The 19,608-nt window shown below is 37.5% G+C and overlaps 1 protein-coding gene across 2 annotated transcripts in view; it reads left to right on the top strand.

The window, feature by feature from the left end:
• Nucleotides 1-19,588, top strand: part of Simc1 (SUMO interacting motifs containing 1) — an 85,118-nt gene extending 65,530 nt beyond the window's left edge. For both annotated transcript variants that reach the window (XM_046467977.2, XM_046467979.2), the window contains 5 exons: nt 3,108-3,239; nt 5,249-5,377; nt 11,187-11,343; nt 11,529-11,613; nt 18,765-19,588. In XM_046467977.2, the coding sequence (XP_046323933.1) occupies nt 3,108-3,239; nt 5,249-5,377; nt 11,187-11,343; nt 11,529-11,613; nt 18,765-19,015 (754 nt within the window). In that variant the 3' untranslated portion in view covers nt 19,016-19,588. The remainder of the gene's footprint in view (nt 1-3,107; nt 3,240-5,248; nt 5,378-11,186; nt 11,344-11,528; nt 11,614-18,764) is intronic.
• Nucleotides 19,589-19,608: the final 20 nt, after the last annotated feature.

Raw genomic sequence — 19,608 nt, forward strand, 5'->3', positions numbered from 1 at the left:
GATCTTTACCACTGAGCTACATCCCTGGGTTTCTGGGGGTTGTTGTTGTTTTTGTTTTTTGGTTTGGTTTGGTGTTTTGTTTTGTTTTGTTTTTTAGACAAGGTCTCACTAAATTGTCCAGGTTGTCCTCAAACTTGGAGTCCTCCTGCCTCAGCCTCCTGAGATTACCAAGTAGGCACTATTATGCCGGGTCATCAGCTTCTTCTTTGTGAAGATCTGAGTTGAAACATTTTGACCTCTTCAATCTGTATTGGTTGTCCTCTTTGCCAGTATTGATCATAAACTTGAGTATTCCTTTTACTCTTTTCAATCTTGGATCTTTGTTTGCCCTGTGTCTTTTTCTTTCTTGGTTTACTCCCTTGTTAGATTTGCTTGTTTATTTTGTATGTTTGTTTAGGATAGGTTCTCACTGTCACCCAGGCTGGCCTCAAACTTCTGGGCTCAAATAGTCCTCCGGCCTCAACCTCCAAAGTCAATGCAATTACAGGCATGTGTCAACACCTCCAGCTAACTCCCTTCATTTGATGAATCAGTCTAGAGCTTCCAAAGAAAATTGTATGGGAAGTAAAGTTTTTGAGATCTTGTATATCTAAAACATTTTTTCACACATTGATTGATAACTAGGCTGAATTTAAATATCTAGTTAGAAATAACTATGTCCTCTTGCTTCCAAAATTGCTGTTAAGAAGTCATGAGCTATTTTGATTAGTGATTCTTCATGTGTGTCATTGTTTTTTCCTCTGGAAGTTGTAGAGCGCTCTTGGATATCTATATTCATCCATTGTATTTGATATTCAGTGGGCCATTTCAGTCTGGAAATGTAATTTTTCGTTTCTAGAAAATGGATTTCTCATTTTTATTATCACGTTTCTAATTTTCTTTCTTTTTCTTTTTCTTTTTTTTTTTTTTTTGTGCTACTGGGTATTGAACTAAGGGCCACTTTACCATGGAACCATATTCCTACCCTTTTTCATTTTTCATTTTGAGACAGAGTCTTGCTAAGTTTTCAGGCCAGCCTCAAACTTGTGATCCTCCTACCTCCGCCTCCTTAATTGCTGGGATTATAGGCATACACCACCACACATAGCTATTTACAATTTTCAAGAACTCTTTTATTTTTTCTTAACATGTTTCTTATTAAAATCAACAAATAGTATCTATTCTTGTTCTTTCCTGGACCCATACCATTTCATATCTTCAGTACTGGTCATAGATTTTTGGTTTAGTTTATTCTCTGAATATATCACTTTCTACCAAGTCACTTTTTTTAATAGCTAATTAGTAAATGTCTCTTGTATTAGAAGTTTTCTAGACATCTGATAAGCCTTAGTAATTTATCCCTGTTTAAAGGTGAGAGATTGAAAAAATGATGGAAATTCTGAGGACACGAAGTACTTGCCATCTCTGCACTTCCCAGTAGGTGGAACTGGTTTCCCATTTTTTAAGACAGTCTCCCATATCAACACATCAGCATTTTCAGGTCTTTCTACCTGAGCTAGTCGAGTTTTCCAGAGATTTCCAGTTCCTTCAAGTCAAAGAACAGGATTCCAGGGTTTTGAAGACAGGTGTGAGATGATGACAAGGGTCTCTGCATTCAGTGTTCCTGTGTTCATTTTAGTGCCCCTGTTTGTTTTGATACCTTTGTGTCCACATTGCCTCTGGTATCCCCTATCAGAGATTCTGTTTGACCTCTCCACAAAGGGAACCCGTAGTCTACAGGGTTGGTGAAGAAGATATAGGAGTATAAAAATTTCTTAAGCAAATTTAAGCCCTTCTACTTATTTTAACATACTTCCTTTCACCTTTCTCTTTCAGAGAAACCTACTACTATCATTTGCAAAGCTTATTGGAATGTTTTTTCTTTGTTTTCCCTTCTTTTTTTTTTTTTTTTTTGGCAGGGAGGCAGCATATATAGGATTGCTCTTTTCTACTGCTAGCTTAGGATTCAGCTTTGTGTTCTAAGTCAATTAAAAAAATAAAATTTATTCCTTTGCCAAATTCATATATTTGGATTAATCATTATCCTTAAAACATGACACACTCGCCTTATTTGTTTTTAGTTATCTAGTTACCTTTAATTTTATAGTCAGCATGTCTTAACCTATCCCCCCAAATCAAAGATGAGGATCTTGACAATTCCCTATATATACATACATCCAATCCCCATCTTTACATCTCCCCGCACCTGAGTGATCATCCTTCATGTCCACTATGAATGTTCTCATTTTTTTCCTACTGTGTAACTTTATAGCATATACATGTGTTCTTCAAAGTATATATTTTTATTTTGGCTTCCTTTAGCTTTATATTAAAAGGTTTCATGCTAGTGCTATGGCATGTACCTGTAATCCCAGCAACTTGGGAGGCTGAGGCAGACAGAGGATCTCAAGTTTAAAGCCAGCATGGTCAATTTAGTGAGGCTCTAAACAACTTAGTGAGACCCTATCCCAAAAAAATAAAAAGGGTTGGGGTTGCAGTTCAGTAGAGCACCCCTGGGTTCAATCCCCAGTACCAAAAAAATAAATAAAATAAATAACAATAAAGGGTAGCATTCTATATTTAAACTATCTGGACTCTTATTTTTCACTTAATATTTTATAATTCTAAGATTTGTCCATATTACTTTGTCAATGTAGCTTATTCACTTTGACAACTTTATAATATTACATAGTAGTGAATATCCTTCCACCTTCCAAAATTTTACTGTTGTTGTGTCCTTTCCTCTTCCTTATGAATTCTTTTTTTCTTTTAAAGGTGGAGGGGGTTTTTTGTTTTGTTTTGTTTTTAGTTGTAGATGGACACGATACCTTTATTCTGTTTATTTAGTTTTATGTGGTGCTTGGGATCGAACCTAGGGCCTCTAGCATGCTAGGCAAGTGCTCTACCACTGAGCTACAACCCCAGCCCGCCCTTGTGAATTCTTTATATAATTATTTGCTGTAATATTAGTGAGGTTTTAGGAATAAACAAATTAGGTGTGTGCATTCAGCCTACCATTTTTATCTTGGTTATCTAAGTGATCATCAAAAGTTATTTTGACTTTGAGATATTTTTACTTACTTGTATCACCTAAGCCCTATATGATGTGACTCTTCTTTCTATTGCAGAGATGTTATTAAGTGGCTGGTCAAAGCAGTAACTGAAGATGGGAATCAAACTTCTTCAGAAACAGGAATCTTAAAGGCCAGCGGTGGACATCCTTCTCCCCAGTCTAACCTGACCAAGAATACCAATCAGTTGTAAGGGGCAGGCAAAGTTGTCTTTCCCTGAGCTATTAGGTTTTAAAGAATAGCACCTGTTCTGAAGAACAGTTTACTCAAAGTTAACAACTCTTACAACATAGACTGTTTCTTACTAAAGACTTATTTTAACTAAAGGCTAGTTTGACAGTAAAACAGAAGCAAATTCACCCCTAGGTAAATAAGACTTCACCAAGCGAGTACAGATGGACAAAGCAGAAGTGAAACAAAAGTTAGAGTACCCTGCCCTCCCATTCCTGGGTTTCAAGAGCCAATAAAGGGTCATACCTACTCATCATTTCCCCAACATGGGAGTGGTGGGTAGTAACATTCCAACCATTAATCCTCAGAAACCTGTGTTTGGTCCCTTAATAGGGAAAAAAATAACAGTTCAACCTGCAGGTTCCGACAGGTATAATGGCAATGACTCAGACCAGGGCAGGTCTCATAACTTCAGACTGTGAAAGAGATTCACAGTGTTTCATTTTTCTTCTTTTCCCTCATTACTAGGGATTGAATCCAAGGCCTTGCTGCACATGTTAAGCAAGTGCTCTACCAATGAGCTACATCCCCAGCCCTTTTATTTTATTTTGAGACAAGATCTTGCTAAGTTGCTGAGTCTGGCCTAGATCTTTCAGTCCTCCTGCCTCAGCCTCCTGAGTAGCTGGGATTATAAGCATGTGCTATAACACCCAACTCACAGGATTTCTTTTATGGAATTGAGTGTGGCCTTCACATTTCTTGAGAGGTGACCAGGATTTTAGAGACTATGGCTGCCTTTATATTGGTAATGTAGAATTCCATATCAATCATCTTGATCACACTTGACATTCCAAATTATTGCATTTGCACCTAAGTTCACATATTATATTATAACATAGTTGCAGCAAACTAACTTTTATATTAACCCTATGAGCTTCAGCTAATTTAGGAGACAATCTTGTCCCAAAAAGAATACCGTTTTAGAACAGTAAAGCATTTATTTTGGCATATTGTGGAAGGTCCCTAAAGTGGGGTTATTCCAGAGAAATCATATACAAACCCAAGAGGAAGGTAGACAAGCCTCCTTCAGTGGAAGCTAATTTCATACAATAATCCTCATAATATATTTTATATGTAAATACTAGTAGAAATAATAATAGGGCTCCCTATTATATCATGATCTTATCATTAATAATTAAAGGTACTACCATTTACCATCAGTGAGTCTCTTTTTGTCAGATATTTTACATATCACTCTCACCTTGTGAAATACGTGGTATTATTTCCCCTTTTATGAGTGAGACTTGGACTCAGCAGTTTAGTAATTTGTTGAAGGGCAAACAGTTTATGTAGCCAGAATCCCTTGTCTATCTGTTGTGTCACTGGATGGAGATTTTCTGAAAACAAAGCCATTTCTTTTATCATAAATAATACATTTTAGAAAAGGCTGGTGTCAGGTCAGGCTCACCTTTCTGAGGCATTGCCTGGATGCCTGGATTCCTAATGCCACATCAGGTCAGCTTTCTGCCACAGTTAAGTCTGATGAAAAAGAAGGTCAGGTTCCACCAGTGGAAGTTCTGAGACTGAATTTAGTATGAAACCAGTAACAGGATAAAATTATGACATACGTATTTTCTCCTATATCAAAAAATTCAAATAATTTTCAGTCACTGAGCCTATTTATATCATATACAAAATAGGGAAGTTATAGATTAGCTAGTTCTTAAAATTCTCTCCACCCTTAAAATTGTGCAGTTCTATTTTTGAATTGCAAAGCAGCTTGCTTTTGCAGTTCAACCCAGGTTCTGAGAGGTTCAGATAGTATAAACTGGCAAAAGAGACTCCAGCAGGTGAAATTGCTAGATAAAAGCATGCGGATAATTGGAGTAGTTTTCCCTGACCCGGTATATGGTTTACAAGATCCCTTAATAGTGTGTTCTCGTTATACCACTGGTAGGGGACGTTCCAGCCACATGATGGCCTCTTGTTGCACTCCCACTCACTCGTGTCCTATGTTCTGGACTCAGGATTGTGTGCCAGCTTCAGAGGATGCTGTCCATAGCTGTAGAGGTGGATAGGACTCCTACCTGCAGCTCCAATAAAATTGCTGAGATGATGTTTGGGTTTGTGCTGGACATCCCTGAAAGGAGTCAAAGGTGAGTCTAGTTGTGTTTTTTCATTAGAAAAGAAAAATATTTCTAGGAAGTCATTTTGCATAAATTAACTTTTCTGTCTATCCTGCCTGCTGGAAACAATTTCGAGAGAAAACTCCAAATGTAGATTAAAAAAGAAGGAAGGAGAAGGAAAATTGATTATGTCTCTTTAACCATTTGAAAGGAGGTTCCCCATTTATTATTATTTGCAATTAAGGCCTAATTTCTTGGGAAGAGGCACGAGACCCAGAATTCTCACTTCTAGAATTCACCCTGAAGACACATTTCTAATAATACGAAGTATTGGTAAAAGAGTATTTACTACAATATTGTTAATGATTACAAATTATTAGAAACAAGCCAGACATGTTAATACAGGTCTATAATCTCAGCAACTTGAGGGGTTGCGGCATGAGGATTCCTGTCTCAAAATAAAAAATAAGAAGGGCTGAGGTGTGGTTCAGTGTTAGTAACCCTGGGTTTTATGCACACATGCAAAATATATTGTTAGATGTTTTTTAAAAAAAGCAAAATACAAAAGAATATGAACAATAATATATCTTAAGGAAAAAACCCAAAAATATGCATGATTATGATATTTATAGAAAAAAAGTTAAGATGAACCACAGAGTAATAAAATGTCTTACAGACAGAGGATGGATGAGACTGGGTAGAAAGAAGAAAAGGTATTTGACTGGGATGGTAATGGCGACAGTGGTGGTGGTAAATACCTTCCTGAGCATGCCTTTTTTGTGTGGTTACAACTTTTAAACTTTTGGGAGCCATGATGTTTTACATTCTAAAAAATCAAGTGAACTACAAACATTAATTGTATTTAAAATTAATAAAATAATGGAGGAGAAACGAGTGATAAGCCTAAGTAACTTTTGTTTTAGGATATTTTCTTTGGAATGGGGCAGTGCTGGGGACCAAACCAAGGGTCTCATTCATGCTAGGCACTGAGCTATATATCCCAAATCCATCAACTAACGTTTTGAAAAAATTTATTGATTTATTAATATTTTTTAGCTGTAGATGGACACAGTATCTTTATTTTTATTTCTTTATTTTTGTGTGGTGTTGAGGATCAAACCCAGTGCCTCATACATGCAAGGCAAGCGCTCTACCACTGAGCTACATCCCTAGCCCTTATTTATTTGTTTGTTTGTTTATTTATTTATACCAGGGATTGAGCCTAGGGGTACTTAACACTGAGCTACATCCCTGACCCTTTTGCATTTTTTATTTTGAGACAGGGTCTCACTAAGTTGCTTAGGGCTTCACTAACTTGCTGAGGCTGGCTTTGAATTTGTGGTCCTTCTGCCCCCGCCTCCTGAGTCGCTGGGATTATAGTCATGCGCCACCACACCCAGCCATGTAACTTTTTAAGAAAAACTTTTATTTTAAAATAATTATAGATGTACAGGAATTACTATTAGAAAGAGGTATCCTTCGCCCTGTTTTTCCCCAGTGCTTGTGTCTTGCATAACTATAGTACAATATCCCAAACAGGAAATTAACGTTGATAAAATTCAATGTTAGTTTTCAAATTCTACCCATCTTACATGCACTCATTTTGTATGTAGGTCTGTATAGATGTATGTCAACATACAAAACTTTACCATCACCATGAGGATCCCTTTTGCTAACCTTCTGTAGCCATAAACATCCATCCTTCCCAGCTCCTGGCAACCACTAATTGGTTCTTCATTAACAATGTTTGGACTAAACATCCTCATGCTAAAGACAGAGTGGACTGTAAATAAATATTGAACTCTATTTACTAGGTTTCTTTTTCACAGAGGCATGGATTAACAAATCAAAAACTATCTTATGTGTATTCTAGGATTAAACAAATAAATTTATTATGGATAATGAGAGCCAAGTTTCTCACTGTCAGAGAAGAGAGTTACTCATATGAAAGGGAAAAGATAGAAGGAATCCTGTGGGGCTGGATTGGAACTGGAGGTATCAATAAGAACTTGTGGTTTCTAACAATTATAGATAAATGTAGGAATAGATGTAGATGTATGAGGGTATATTTATATATATATTTTACATAAACATGTTTGTGTATGTATGTGTGTGTATTCATACATCTGTTTCCTACCTCTGCACACTGAGAAAGCATAGAGCATATTCACCTTAGTTTTAGTGGGCACACCTTATACCCAAATCTTTGATTCTAAATACCAGTAGACTCTGAAAGGAGTCTACAATCCTTGAAGAAATGGCTGATTCCAGCACAAGATAAGACTGACACATTTGTATCAGAAAGTAAGAAAATGTCCAAAAAATGTTCAGAATATGTCAAGACATGAGTCAGCTTAAGGGGCTTCTGTCAGTGGAATTGGGATAATTTGAGCTCCAAAATGATAGAGTGAAGATTGTATCTATTTAGTAAAATAGGAATTCATGACTCCAATACTGACAGGAAGGAACCTTTCTCTTTATCATAGAAAAGTAAACCAGGCTGGATGAGGTAGCACATATCCGTAATTCCTGCATCTCGGGGGATTAAGGCAGAAGGATTGTAAATTCAAAGCCAGACAGCAATTTAGCAAAGCCCTAAGCAACTTAGCAAGAACTTAGTCTCAAAATAAAAAATAAAAAGGCCTGGGGAAGTAGCTTAGTTAAGTGCCCCTGGGTTCAATCCCTGATACCAAGAAGATTAAAAAATCAAAATGGAAGAAGAAATGATGATTTAAGGGGGGAAAAATGATGTTTTGACCATAATAATGATTAATTCAGAATTGAATGGATACTAAAATGGTGAAAGTTTATGAAGGAACAAGATATTTTAATGCCTCCAAGTATATCACCACAATATACTCATTTATTGCAAAGGAAAAATAAAGTACAATGGAGGCACCACCGTGATCAAGTGATCAAAGTTAATACCAATAGCAGGACAAGTTGGCATTATGTGCTTCTTCTTATGAGTCACTGAGAATAACAACATTGTTTTTGGAGTTCTCCTGCCAAAAATGTATAATCTTAATCTATTCATAGGAAAATATTAGACAACTCTCAAATGAGAGACGGTCTATAAAAAATTAACCTGTACTTTTCAAAAATGTCATGAAAGACAAAGAAAGATTGAGGAATAATTTCAAATTAAAAAGACATTTAAAAAAAAAAAAACAGAGCCAAGTGCAGTGGTACATATCTGTAATCACAGTGACTCAGGAGGCTGAAGCAGGGGGATTGCATGTTTGCAACCTGGGTAACTTAAAAAGACCCTGTTTCAAAAAACAAAGAAGCTCAGTGGTAGAGTGCCCCTGGGTTCAATCCCCATTCCCTGTAGTGGGGGCGGGAGGGAGCAGACTGGTAAATGCAGTGTGTGATCAGAAATAACAATATTGGGGAGATAATAAAAAACTGATTGTTTTAATATACTAGTATATGTATGTTATTTTCCTAGATTTGTTTTGTTCTTGTTTTGTTTTATTCATTTGTTTTTTGATATTGGGAATTGAACTCAGAGGTGCTTGACCATTGAGCCATATCCCCAGCCCTTTTTTGAAATTTTTTGAGACAAGGTCTAAGTTGCTTAGGGCCTTCCCAAGTTGCTAAGGCCCCTCTCAAACTTGCAGTCCACCTTTCTCAGCCTTGCTGGGATTATAGGCATGCATCACAGCAACCGTGACTTTCTTGTTTTTTGTTTGTTTGGGTTTTTTTTTTTTTTCTTATACATGACAGTAGGATGTATTTTTACATACATACATGGAGTATAACTTCCCATTTTTGTGGTTGTACATGATGTGGAGTTAACACTGATCATGTATTCATATATGAAGATAGTAGAATAAATCAACTTTCCTGTCTTTCCTATTCCCATCTCCCTTCCCCTCCCTTCATTCCTCTTTGTCTAATCCAGTGAACTTCTGTTCTTCCCCCCATCCCCTTATTCTGTGTTAGCATCTGCGTATCAGAACATTCAGCCTTGTTTTTTTTTTTTTTTTTTTTGAGGGATTGGCTTATTTCACTTAGCATGATAGCCTCCAGTTTCATCCATTCTTTATGGCAGAGTAATATTCCATTGTGTATATATACCACATTTTCTTTATCCATTTTTCTGTTGAAGAGCACCTATGTTGGTTCTATAGCTTAGCTATTGTGAATTGAGCTGCTATAAATGCTATTGATGTGGCCGCCATCACTATAGTATGCTGATTTTAATTAAGTCCATGGGGTATATGCTGAGGAGTGGGATAACTGGGCCAAATGGTGGTAAGCCAGGACAAAATTTACGCAGGCTATGGCATAAAAATTGGATAAGAAAATGCACTTCAAAATAAAAGGTTATTAGGGGCTGGGATTATGGCTCAGCGGTAGAGTGCTTGTCTAGCACATGCGAGGCCCTGGGTTTAATCCTAGCACCACATAAAAATAAATAAAGATATTTAAAAATATTTTTTAAAAAAAGGTTATTAAATAGGAAAGTTGTCTTGTGAGCAAAGTAATATACACCTTAAAAGAATTTGAGGAATAGCTTGCAAATATACAAATACAATAATATGGGCTTCTGTGTATGAAAGAAGATGTAGAAAATTATAGGAAACCGTTAAAGAGATGAGATGGATTTTCAAAAATATTCTAGAGTCTTCGAAAGTTTTGAAGTAAGAAGCAAAGGTTGAAAGTATTCATTCTTCTTTTTAAACTCTGTTTTGCACAAATATGTGTGTGTGTGGTAGAAGACAAAGGTAAGGGAAAATTTAAAATGCAAAATTGAATTTGTTTTCTTTTTTGAGACAAGGTTTCACTCTGTTGCCCAGGCCGACTCTGAACTTCTGTTCAAAGTGTTCCTCCCACTTCTGCCTCCCAAGTAGCTTGGATTGCAGTCAGGATCACACACCACTTATCATGCATAGCACCACTTCTTGCTGCCATCTTCTCTTCTGTTCTCAAGCTGTCTGCCTTCCAGAAACTGGCAAGGACTACCAAACAAACCAGAAAGCTTCAGTCAGCCCAGAAATGCATCTGTGTACCTGGGATCCAGAGCCCTTTTGGGAAGCTGACTACTTTAAAAACAATAAGTGTGATTGACTTTCCTGAAACAGCTTGTTTTGTCACTCCCTTGCTCAGAAGTTTCTAAAGTTATCCAGTCCACCTTTGCTGTGAAACTGCAGTGAACCTTGCCGAGGGCAAGGGTCCCACTGGGACTCTCCAAGTCCTACTGAAATTTATGAAGGCACAGTGCCACAGCTCTATGCTTTTTTCTCATTGCGTGTGTTTTTTTGTTTGTTTTTTTTTCCCTCCTTTGATGCCTCCTGCCTTGAATCTGTTCCTCCTAGACCACTCCTTCAGTATATCCTCCTCTAGACTTCTGGTCCCCTAACCAAATGTGTTCTCTCTTCTCTGTGTCCCTGGGGCGATACTCACAGCTCACATACATGTGTACGTGGCCCATGCTGAGTTCCTGTCGCACACCTCTTGCTCTGTTCAACTATCAACTTTTTTAGAATAATTACCTGCCTTTATCTTAGAATTTTTTCTTGTGGCAAACACTATCTGGTACATTACAGGCATTCAGAAATATTTATTCTCATACAGTGTGATGTAATTCTTTTTAATGTGTCCTAAACTTGTCTTTTTTAAATGTCAGACTTTCCCTCCTACTGACACTCATTAATTCATAAACAAATCCATGTCTGTCCTGTCCATAGGCGTTGTGATTATGTAGGTCTCCATTGTATTCCCTCAGCTGTCTTTTTTTAGGACAGTGTTAAAACATTCAGGGTGAATTGTGGTATATGTTCTTTGAAATATAATTGTGATGGTTAACTCCCTCTTCCACTTCTCCACACAGAGAGATGTTCTTTACTACCATGGAAAGCCACCTTCTGCGCTGCAAAGTGTTAGAAATCATATTCCTGCACAGCTGCGAGACACCCACCCGCTTGCCCTTGTCTCTGGCCCAGGCCCTCTATTTTCTGAACAATTCCACATCACTACTCAAGTGTCAGGTATGTTTCTTTTCTTTCTTTTTTTTTTTTCCTTCAATTCCAGGCCTAGTACACCTTTTCCCTAACCCCACCCTTGGGATTTTAGTTTGTGGCATTGTTTAACATTGTGTAAAAGGGACTTGAAAACTGTACAAAAACATTAATGGGGGAAGCATTTATTACCAATTGTTTTATTATCTCTGCAGTCAGATAAAACCCAGTGGCAGACTTGGGATGAGCTGGTCGAGCATCTGCAGTTTCTGTTGTCCAGTTATCAACATGTTTTAAGAGGTAAGGAGCACTTGTTCACAAAAAGGTATTGTGGGAGGGCTCACAATCAACATGATTATGAATGATAGTTACTCAGAGAATTCTGATTTGTTCACTTAAATAAATATTGTTTTGGGTTGTAACCATAAGGGACATTGAATCACATATCTGGAATCACTACAGTGAAATAGGAAAATTGTATGTTTTTGTTGTGGCTGATAGTCCAGTGGGCTTTCTAGTCATATGGCTGTATAAAGACAGACGTCATCATATCCTGAAAAGTTGATTAGCCTTAACATCTGACTCTGCTGTCTTGTTGCAAGGTCTTTGTTGGGTTGGTTGTTCACTGATTGTCAATACAAGGCAAATACAGAGCAAACCAGTGGCAAGGTGGACCTGTACATCTTGAAAAAGATGCAACATATCCCAATGTTAGCCTATAAAACTTGCTTTTCATAGAAACTCAAGTCACAGATGAGCCAGTGCTTGGCAAGGATCTTGGGAAAGATCCACGTGACACTCAGGAGGTGAATGTTGACAGGGATAATGATGGAATAGCTATTTCAAATGAGAAATATTTTGTTATCCCAAAGATTATAGAAGACCTTGGGAAAATGAAAGAACTGCTGAATTTTATTTTTTTGTATAAAAGAAAACTGGAAAGGGGAGAAACCTGACATTTTTCCTGGATGTGTTGGGCTGAAAGGACATATTATCACATATTCAGTGGTCTTACCAAAAATCCATGACCTGGATCTAATCACAAGGAAACATCAGACGAAATCAGATGGAGGGACCTTTTACAGAATAACAATCTGTACTTTTCAAATGTACCAAGGTCTTAAAAACTAAAGAATATGAATAAGAAACTAAATCATATGAATATTACATGCAATACATGATTCTAGACTGGATCAAGTGCTGGGAATCTAGCTCAGTGGTAGAGCGCTTGCCTAGCATGCGCCAAAACTTGGGTTTAATCCCTAACCAAAAAAAAAAAAAACATTATTTGGACAATTGTAGAAATTTGAAGAGATTAAATAATAGTATTGTATTAAGTTTCTTGTCTCTGAAAATTGTACCAGATTTTGATAGTAAATGTCATTGGTTTTAGGGAATCCATACTGAATCACTGTACACAGTATCTACTAATTATTCTCCAATAGTAAGGGAAAGATGCATACATATAAAATTTGCTTAGTTATGATCATGTTAATGTTGACTTTAACTCAGTAATGGGCACATGAAAGTAATGAGGACCTTAGACCTTCTCAGGCCCAGAACTGGAAATATATAAATTGGTTTTTTCCCCAAAAATAGCACTAGATTAAAAACTTCTGGGGACTGGAGTTGTAGCTCAGTGGTAGAGTGCTTGCCTAGCACATGTGAGGTACTGGATTTGATCCTCAGCACCAAATAAATAAATAAATAAAGTGTTTTTTAGATCTTAAAAAAAACCAACAACAACAGTCTGGGTTTAGATCCCAACTCTAGGATATACCTTAGTGGTAAAGCACCAATACCAAAAGAAAAAGATTCTGTCTTTAGCCCTTACTGTGTGTTGGGCAGCTAACTTCATGTCTTGAGGCTTTGGTTTCTTTTTCTGTAGAATGGGGATGATACTATGTAACTTGCATTCAAGAGTGTGAGGAAAAAATGGTAACTGTTCAGTCATTATAAGTTGAATCTCAATATGCCTATTTGCCTGGCCAGGGTTAAACTACAAGGATCTTCTCTTGTTTCAGATTCTTAGGACTAAAATTTCAAAGGGTATCTTGTGAAGGCTGAAATATGCAGTTGTATACTTTGTGTGATTTTAGCAGTATTGTAGGTGCATATCTTTCTTCGAACAAAGTCCCAAAGGCAAATTCCCTGAATACTTAGCCTCATTGAGGTTTATGTAATTATTTCTTTTGTAACGTATTTTGTATGGACCTGGAGAGCAGTATGCCCCAAAATGCTATTTTGCAAATGTTTGAGCAGAGCAGCCTTATTGTGACATAGTTACTGAGCTTTCAGGTGGGCTTGCATTCTCTGGCTAAGGAAATCCATCCCCCACACCCCAGTTTCATTGCCATGTCACTCATTTGAGACTCAGCAAAATTATAAATTGCTATCTGTCATGGGAGTTTTCCTAATATTTATGACTACTCAAAACCTCATATTTTGAAAGTATGAGTCCTAGGAACTTAAACAATATCTTTAATGCCACTCAGCTGGACAGCTTAGGCAGAGCATCCCACAAAACTCAGTCACCAGTCATCCTGAAGAGAATCACATACAGGCTTCCTGCAGAGATTCCTGTCCACAGAGGGGAGAAAAGCTAAAGCAGGCCAGATCGTTTCAAATTCATACGTTCATCCAAGCAACAGATATGAATGCATTCTCTGTGCCTGGCTTACTGGGAAAACCTCAGTGAAAAAGACGACTAACATAGCTCCTGCCCTCACAGAGCTTACTGTCTAGTGGGAAGATTGAAGCTAAATAAATAATCACACAAGTAACATTTAAGTACAATTAAGATAAATTCTGTGAAGGAAAGTGCAACTGCACAGAACAGGAAGACTATCTATTTTTCGTGGAACCTAAGAAGCCTTCCTAGAGAAGTGATAGCTGTAATGAGAAGTACAGTCATCCCTCAGCATCCTTAAGGGATTGGTTCCAGGAAACCGCAAGGATACCAAAATCTATGGATGCTCAAGTCCCTTATATAAGTGGTGTAGTATTAACATATATCCTACATGCATCCTCCTATATTTTTTAGGGAATAAGGACAAGAAAGAAAAGTCTACATGTTCAGTACAAGCACACCTTTTTCTGAATATTTTCAGTCCACTAATGGTTAAATCATCAGGTAAGGAAGCTGCAGATATGTAGAGCTGCCTGTACTGGTATTGGCCAAATGGTAATGGTACAGTTTTCCAGAAAGAAGGAAGAGCATGTTTAAGGACTCCAAGGCAAAAAGTTACTTAGCGATTGTAGGGCTGGGCTTTAGTGAGTAAGGGCAGAACAATCCTTGATGAAACTACAAGGGACAGCATATGAAGGGCCTTCTGAGTCGTGCTGAGGAAATTCCACTTAATTTCAAGAGTCAGGAAATGTCAAGGTGGTTTCAGGTAAGGGAATATCATAATCATATCTGTAAATTTCAGTGTTCACTCTGCCTGGTATGTGGCAAATTCTGCCAAAGTGACCCTGGTGTGGGTAGTGCAGTGAGTAAGGCAATAGGTGCAACCAAAATTCTTTGAAGATTGGCTTGATGGCTTGAATATGATTTCCAGGACTGAAAATAGAGAAAAATTTCCATCATTGAAAATCGAGAAAAATCTGCAGGAAAGATAAGAATTCAGTTTGGTATATTAAGTTAGAAATTCTTAGTGGTGGTGCTGATGATAAAATAATAATAGCTAACTCCACTATAGATCCAGTAACTAATAACAATACTTTCAGCTAAAACAACTTGAGTCAGGAATTATGCTCAACCCATTACATAAATTGCTTCACATAGTAGTGAGCACCCTGTGACGTAAGAACTCGTTCATACCCACTGAGGCCTAAAATCCAAGGCCCTGCCAAATAGACCAGAACGGCCAACATTTCCTCCTCCCCCATGGGCAGTGCTTAGATGGGCATTAATGAGCATTATTCTAATAATAAACTCCACATTTTTCTTGCTCACATCATTGGTCTTCCCTGTTTCACCCTATTCAGTCAATGTTTCTTTCTATCTTTTTCAAAAACCATTGCTAGATTTGTCAGAGTAGCCGTGCCTTGTTTAAGAAAATCAAATTCTACCAGAAGGCTGTTGTCCTCCTAAGACCATTCTCCACCAGTAGCAAAGTGAAACAGATCACGTTTCCTTACTTAAAACCCTGCAGTAAACCCCTCTAGATACTCCCCAAGGACAAATCCACATTTATTACATAGCCCAGCCTACCCTCCAATGCCATCTCCCTCCTACTACTCCCTTCTATGTCCCTGACTTGATCTCCAGTTTTCAAAGCAAGCTTTTTTTTCCTGCCTCAGGGCATTTGCACTTGCTCTGCTGTTTACCTGGACTGCACACTCCCTAGAAGTAGACATAGTTACCTCCATCTCATCCTTCTGGACTCGCCTCAAGGGCCCTTCCTGGCTAGAGTAGACTGCTTACTTTCATTCCATCCCACCCCTCTTATTACTTTTTATCACAGCATCCAATTTATTTCTTTAATTGTACTCATGTCAATCTATAATTATTTTTGTGGGTTTATTCCTTCTCAGGATTCCTGTGACTAGAATGTAAGTGCACAGAGCTGGTCTGATTCCACTGTCCCTGCAGTCTAGCCTAGTTCCAGAAACTAGGTTCTCACTGTAAATTTTTGTTGCTTAAATGTTCAAAGGGCCCTATAATTACATCTAAAAGCAACATTGTTTTCTGTTTCCAGATCTTGGACACACTGTAATATATTTATTATACTTCCTTTTCAGACAGTAATTAGACTTACTGGTATAAATCTAGACTTTTAAGTGCTTTCATCTGAAAGTTGATGAGAAATATATTGAGCATATTAATCGAAAATGTAACAAAATATATTGCTTAAAATGAACTTATTCTGTTCCATGTGGTGGCTCACACCTGTAATCCCAGAACCTCTGGAGGCTGAGGCAGGAGAATCACAAGGTCAAGGCCAGCCTCAGCAACTTAGCCAGGCCCTAAGCAATTTAGCAAGACTGTATCAAAACAAAAAGGGTTAGGGTTGTAGCTCTGTGATAAAGCACATCTGGATTTAACTCCTAGTACTAAAAAATAATAATAGTAAGTTTATTCTCTTAATTTCCAAACACTATTTAGTCCTTTTGGGATTATGCTTATTTATAAAATAAATGAGACTGAGAAAATGATGCTGGAGTTACTTTGGTGCATCTGGGAGTCATGATAAAGTCCTCAGAATTCTTCAGTGCATTTGCTTTATATGTGACCCTGAACTCCTTTGTCTCAATTCCACATACTTCCAGAACTATTGGAGCTGGCCTGTGGATGTGGAATGAGATACCTTTATAACTTCTTATTTTCCTTAGTATTTTCATTTTCAGGCCTATAGAAAATTTAAAATAATAGTATAATGAACACCCTCTACGCCCTTTTTCTTGACTCACCAGCTGTTAACATGTGGCCACAGGTGGCTTAATGATTACACTTTGGCTAGAGAGAACTGAGACAGTTGAAAATAAGTTGTACTATCATAGTCCTACTTAAATCCTTCAGCTTTAATCTCCAAAGATATTCTTCTACATAACACTCACAATTATCACAAGAAACTGATTCTTGATAGAATATTATCTAATGTCCCATAATATCATATGTAGATGATTATTTTTGAGTCAGAACCCAGTCAAGTATCAAGCACTGTACTTGGTAGTCGTACTCTTGATCTCCTTCAATCTCTCAATCACAGAGTTCCCAGCCTTTACTAGTCCTTCATAACAGCCTTTTTTTTTGGGGGGGGGGGGGTGGGGTTAATGGGAATTGAACCACTGCATGACATTCCCAGCCTTATTTTTTTGTTTGTTTTGTTTTGTTTTGTTTGAGACAGGGCCTCACTATGTTGCTAAGGCTGTCCTTGAACTTATGATCCTCCTGCCTCAGCTTCCTGAGTAGCTGTGATTACAGGCATGCATCACCGTGCCCAGCTCAACAGATATTTTTAAAGAGTTGAGGCCAGTTATTTTGTAGAATGTTCAGTAATTGGGATTGTCTTAATATCTTCTCACAATAAGATTCATGTTAAAAATCTATTAGCAAGCCAAGCATGGTGGTGCACACCTGTAATCCTACCTGCTCAGAAAGCTGGCCCACAAGTTCGAGTCCAGCCTGGGCAATTTATCAAGACCCTGTCTCAAAAAAAAAAAAAAAAAAATAGTAAAATCTAAGAAATCTTGCACATGACATCAAAAGGCAATGTCATGCAGGGCAGTCACATATACACCTATAATCTCAACAGCTCCCAACAGGCAGGATGATCACAAATTCAAGACTAGCCTGGGCAACTTAGTGAGACCTTGTCTCAAAATAGAAAGGGCAAGCTGGGCATAGTAGTACACACCTGTAGTCCCAGCAGCTCAGGAGGCTGAGACAGGATTTATTTTCCCTTTGTTATTAGTAGAGGGTGAAACTTTTGAGACTATGAATATCCTGTCAGCCTTTCACTTGGTTTTAGCATCCATTTGTGGTTCTTACTTGACTCATATTAGTAGTTTGAAAAGTGGCAAACTTTCTAGTTCTACTTTCTTCTATACTTCTTAACCTTCTTCTGGAAAAAGGGCTCCCTTTAAAAACTTCTACTGTGCACTCAGGACTTTTTAAAATTCAGTGTGTTGAAATAATTCATTTTTTGGCATCCTTTTTTCTGATCACATTGTCCAAAATTTGGCCAATAAGAACCTCCTTTAGGTTGCTTTTGACAGGTCTCCATCATCTTTTTATCTTTGTTTTATTTATATTATGTGGTGCTGAGGATCAAACCCAGTGCCTCACACATGCAAGGCAAGCTCTCAACCACTAAGCCACAACCCCAGCCCCTCCCCATTAATTTTAAACATTCCCTTTCTCACAAAGGGTGTTCCAGGTTACCTTGCCTTGGTCTCAGAACGTCTTTCTCAAAAAAAAAAAAAAATTGATTGCTTTTAGTGGAGAATGTGTATGGAAGCTAGGATTTAAATTATGATTGCTACTAGAGTGTCTCTGCTTTTAGACCCTGTCAGTAAGTTACATAATTTTATAAATTTATTATACATGTTCATACTGACACCTCAATTTCCACTTTAGTATCCCCTCACCACCCAGAGGGGTCTCCCCACTGTAGGAGAGATCCTGTCTCAAAAATGTCTTGTGTATAAATTTGAAATATCTAAAATGTAATTTCATGTAGGCTTATAGTTTAAATCAAAAGGAAAAAGATAAAAAGAATGCAATTTTTTTAATATGTAAAAAAAAAAAAAAAACTTCTTGATGATCAGAGTAAACCAAAAATACAGGACCTTTTGGAAATGGGGTTGCCGTAGTAATCTACATAGCCTTTTGACTTGTCTTCCAGTAACTAGGCAACAGGAATTTACCTAATATTGGACTTAATTTTTTTAATCAGATAGAGATAAAAAGCAGTATATTTTCACTGATTTCTTTCCTCTTGCAGAGCACCTACGGAGTTCAGTGATTGATCGAAAAGACTTAATAATCAAAAGGATTAAGCCCAAGCCCCAACAAGGAGATGACATCACAGTGGTGGATGTGGAGAAGCAGATTGAGGCCTTCCGCAGTCGCTTAATCCAGATGCTGGGGGAGCCTCTGGTCCCTCAACTGCAAGACAAAGTGCACTTGTTGAAGCTTCTGCTCTTCTATGCTGCGGACTTGAACCCTGACACAGAGCCTACTCCGAAGCACTAGAGCAGCCCTAAGGGCCTTCTAATAAGCACTGAGCACCAAGAATACCTCTTGAACTTGTCTTCAACTACTTAAAAGCTCCGAAAGTATGAACAGTAGTAAAAATCTCGCAGGACCAAACCTATCTTATTTATCTGTAGGCTGTAGTCACTTTCTGACTCTTACATCTCTCTCTTTTTTTGATAATCCTATCCTGGCCTATTCTCAAATATGGCTTAAATATACAAGGTGTATATATTTTTTAATAAATTATTTATCTATACTTTTTTTGAAACAGGTAACACTATATGCACTCTGTTTAACATTTCCATTCAAGATGTGAGAGAGAAGAATCCCTCTGATGAACAAACTGTATGTCAGTGTTATTCAAGTAACTGAGAGCCTGTTTCTGGAAAAACATTTGTTTTTCCTAACATTCTCTATTAGACCTTTTATATTGCCTATGAATTTGACTTTGTGGCCGGTCTATTAAGATCTAATGTAACAAAAGGGGACAAAGAAACAGAAGGATAGAGTGTGTTATAAAACATTTGATGTTAAAAAGATACAATAAAAAGGCAATGGTTTTTCAAAATACCAAGTTTACCATGCTTAGG

The sequence above is a fragment of the Marmota monax genome, unplaced genomic scaffold, assembly GCF_021218885.2.
Source record: "Marmota monax isolate L192 unplaced genomic scaffold, Marmota_monax_Labrador192_F-V1.1 WCK01_AAM20220418_F8-fsc00196, whole genome shotgun sequence".
Taxonomy (NCBI): Eukaryota; Metazoa; Chordata; class Mammalia; order Rodentia; family Sciuridae; genus Marmota; species Marmota monax.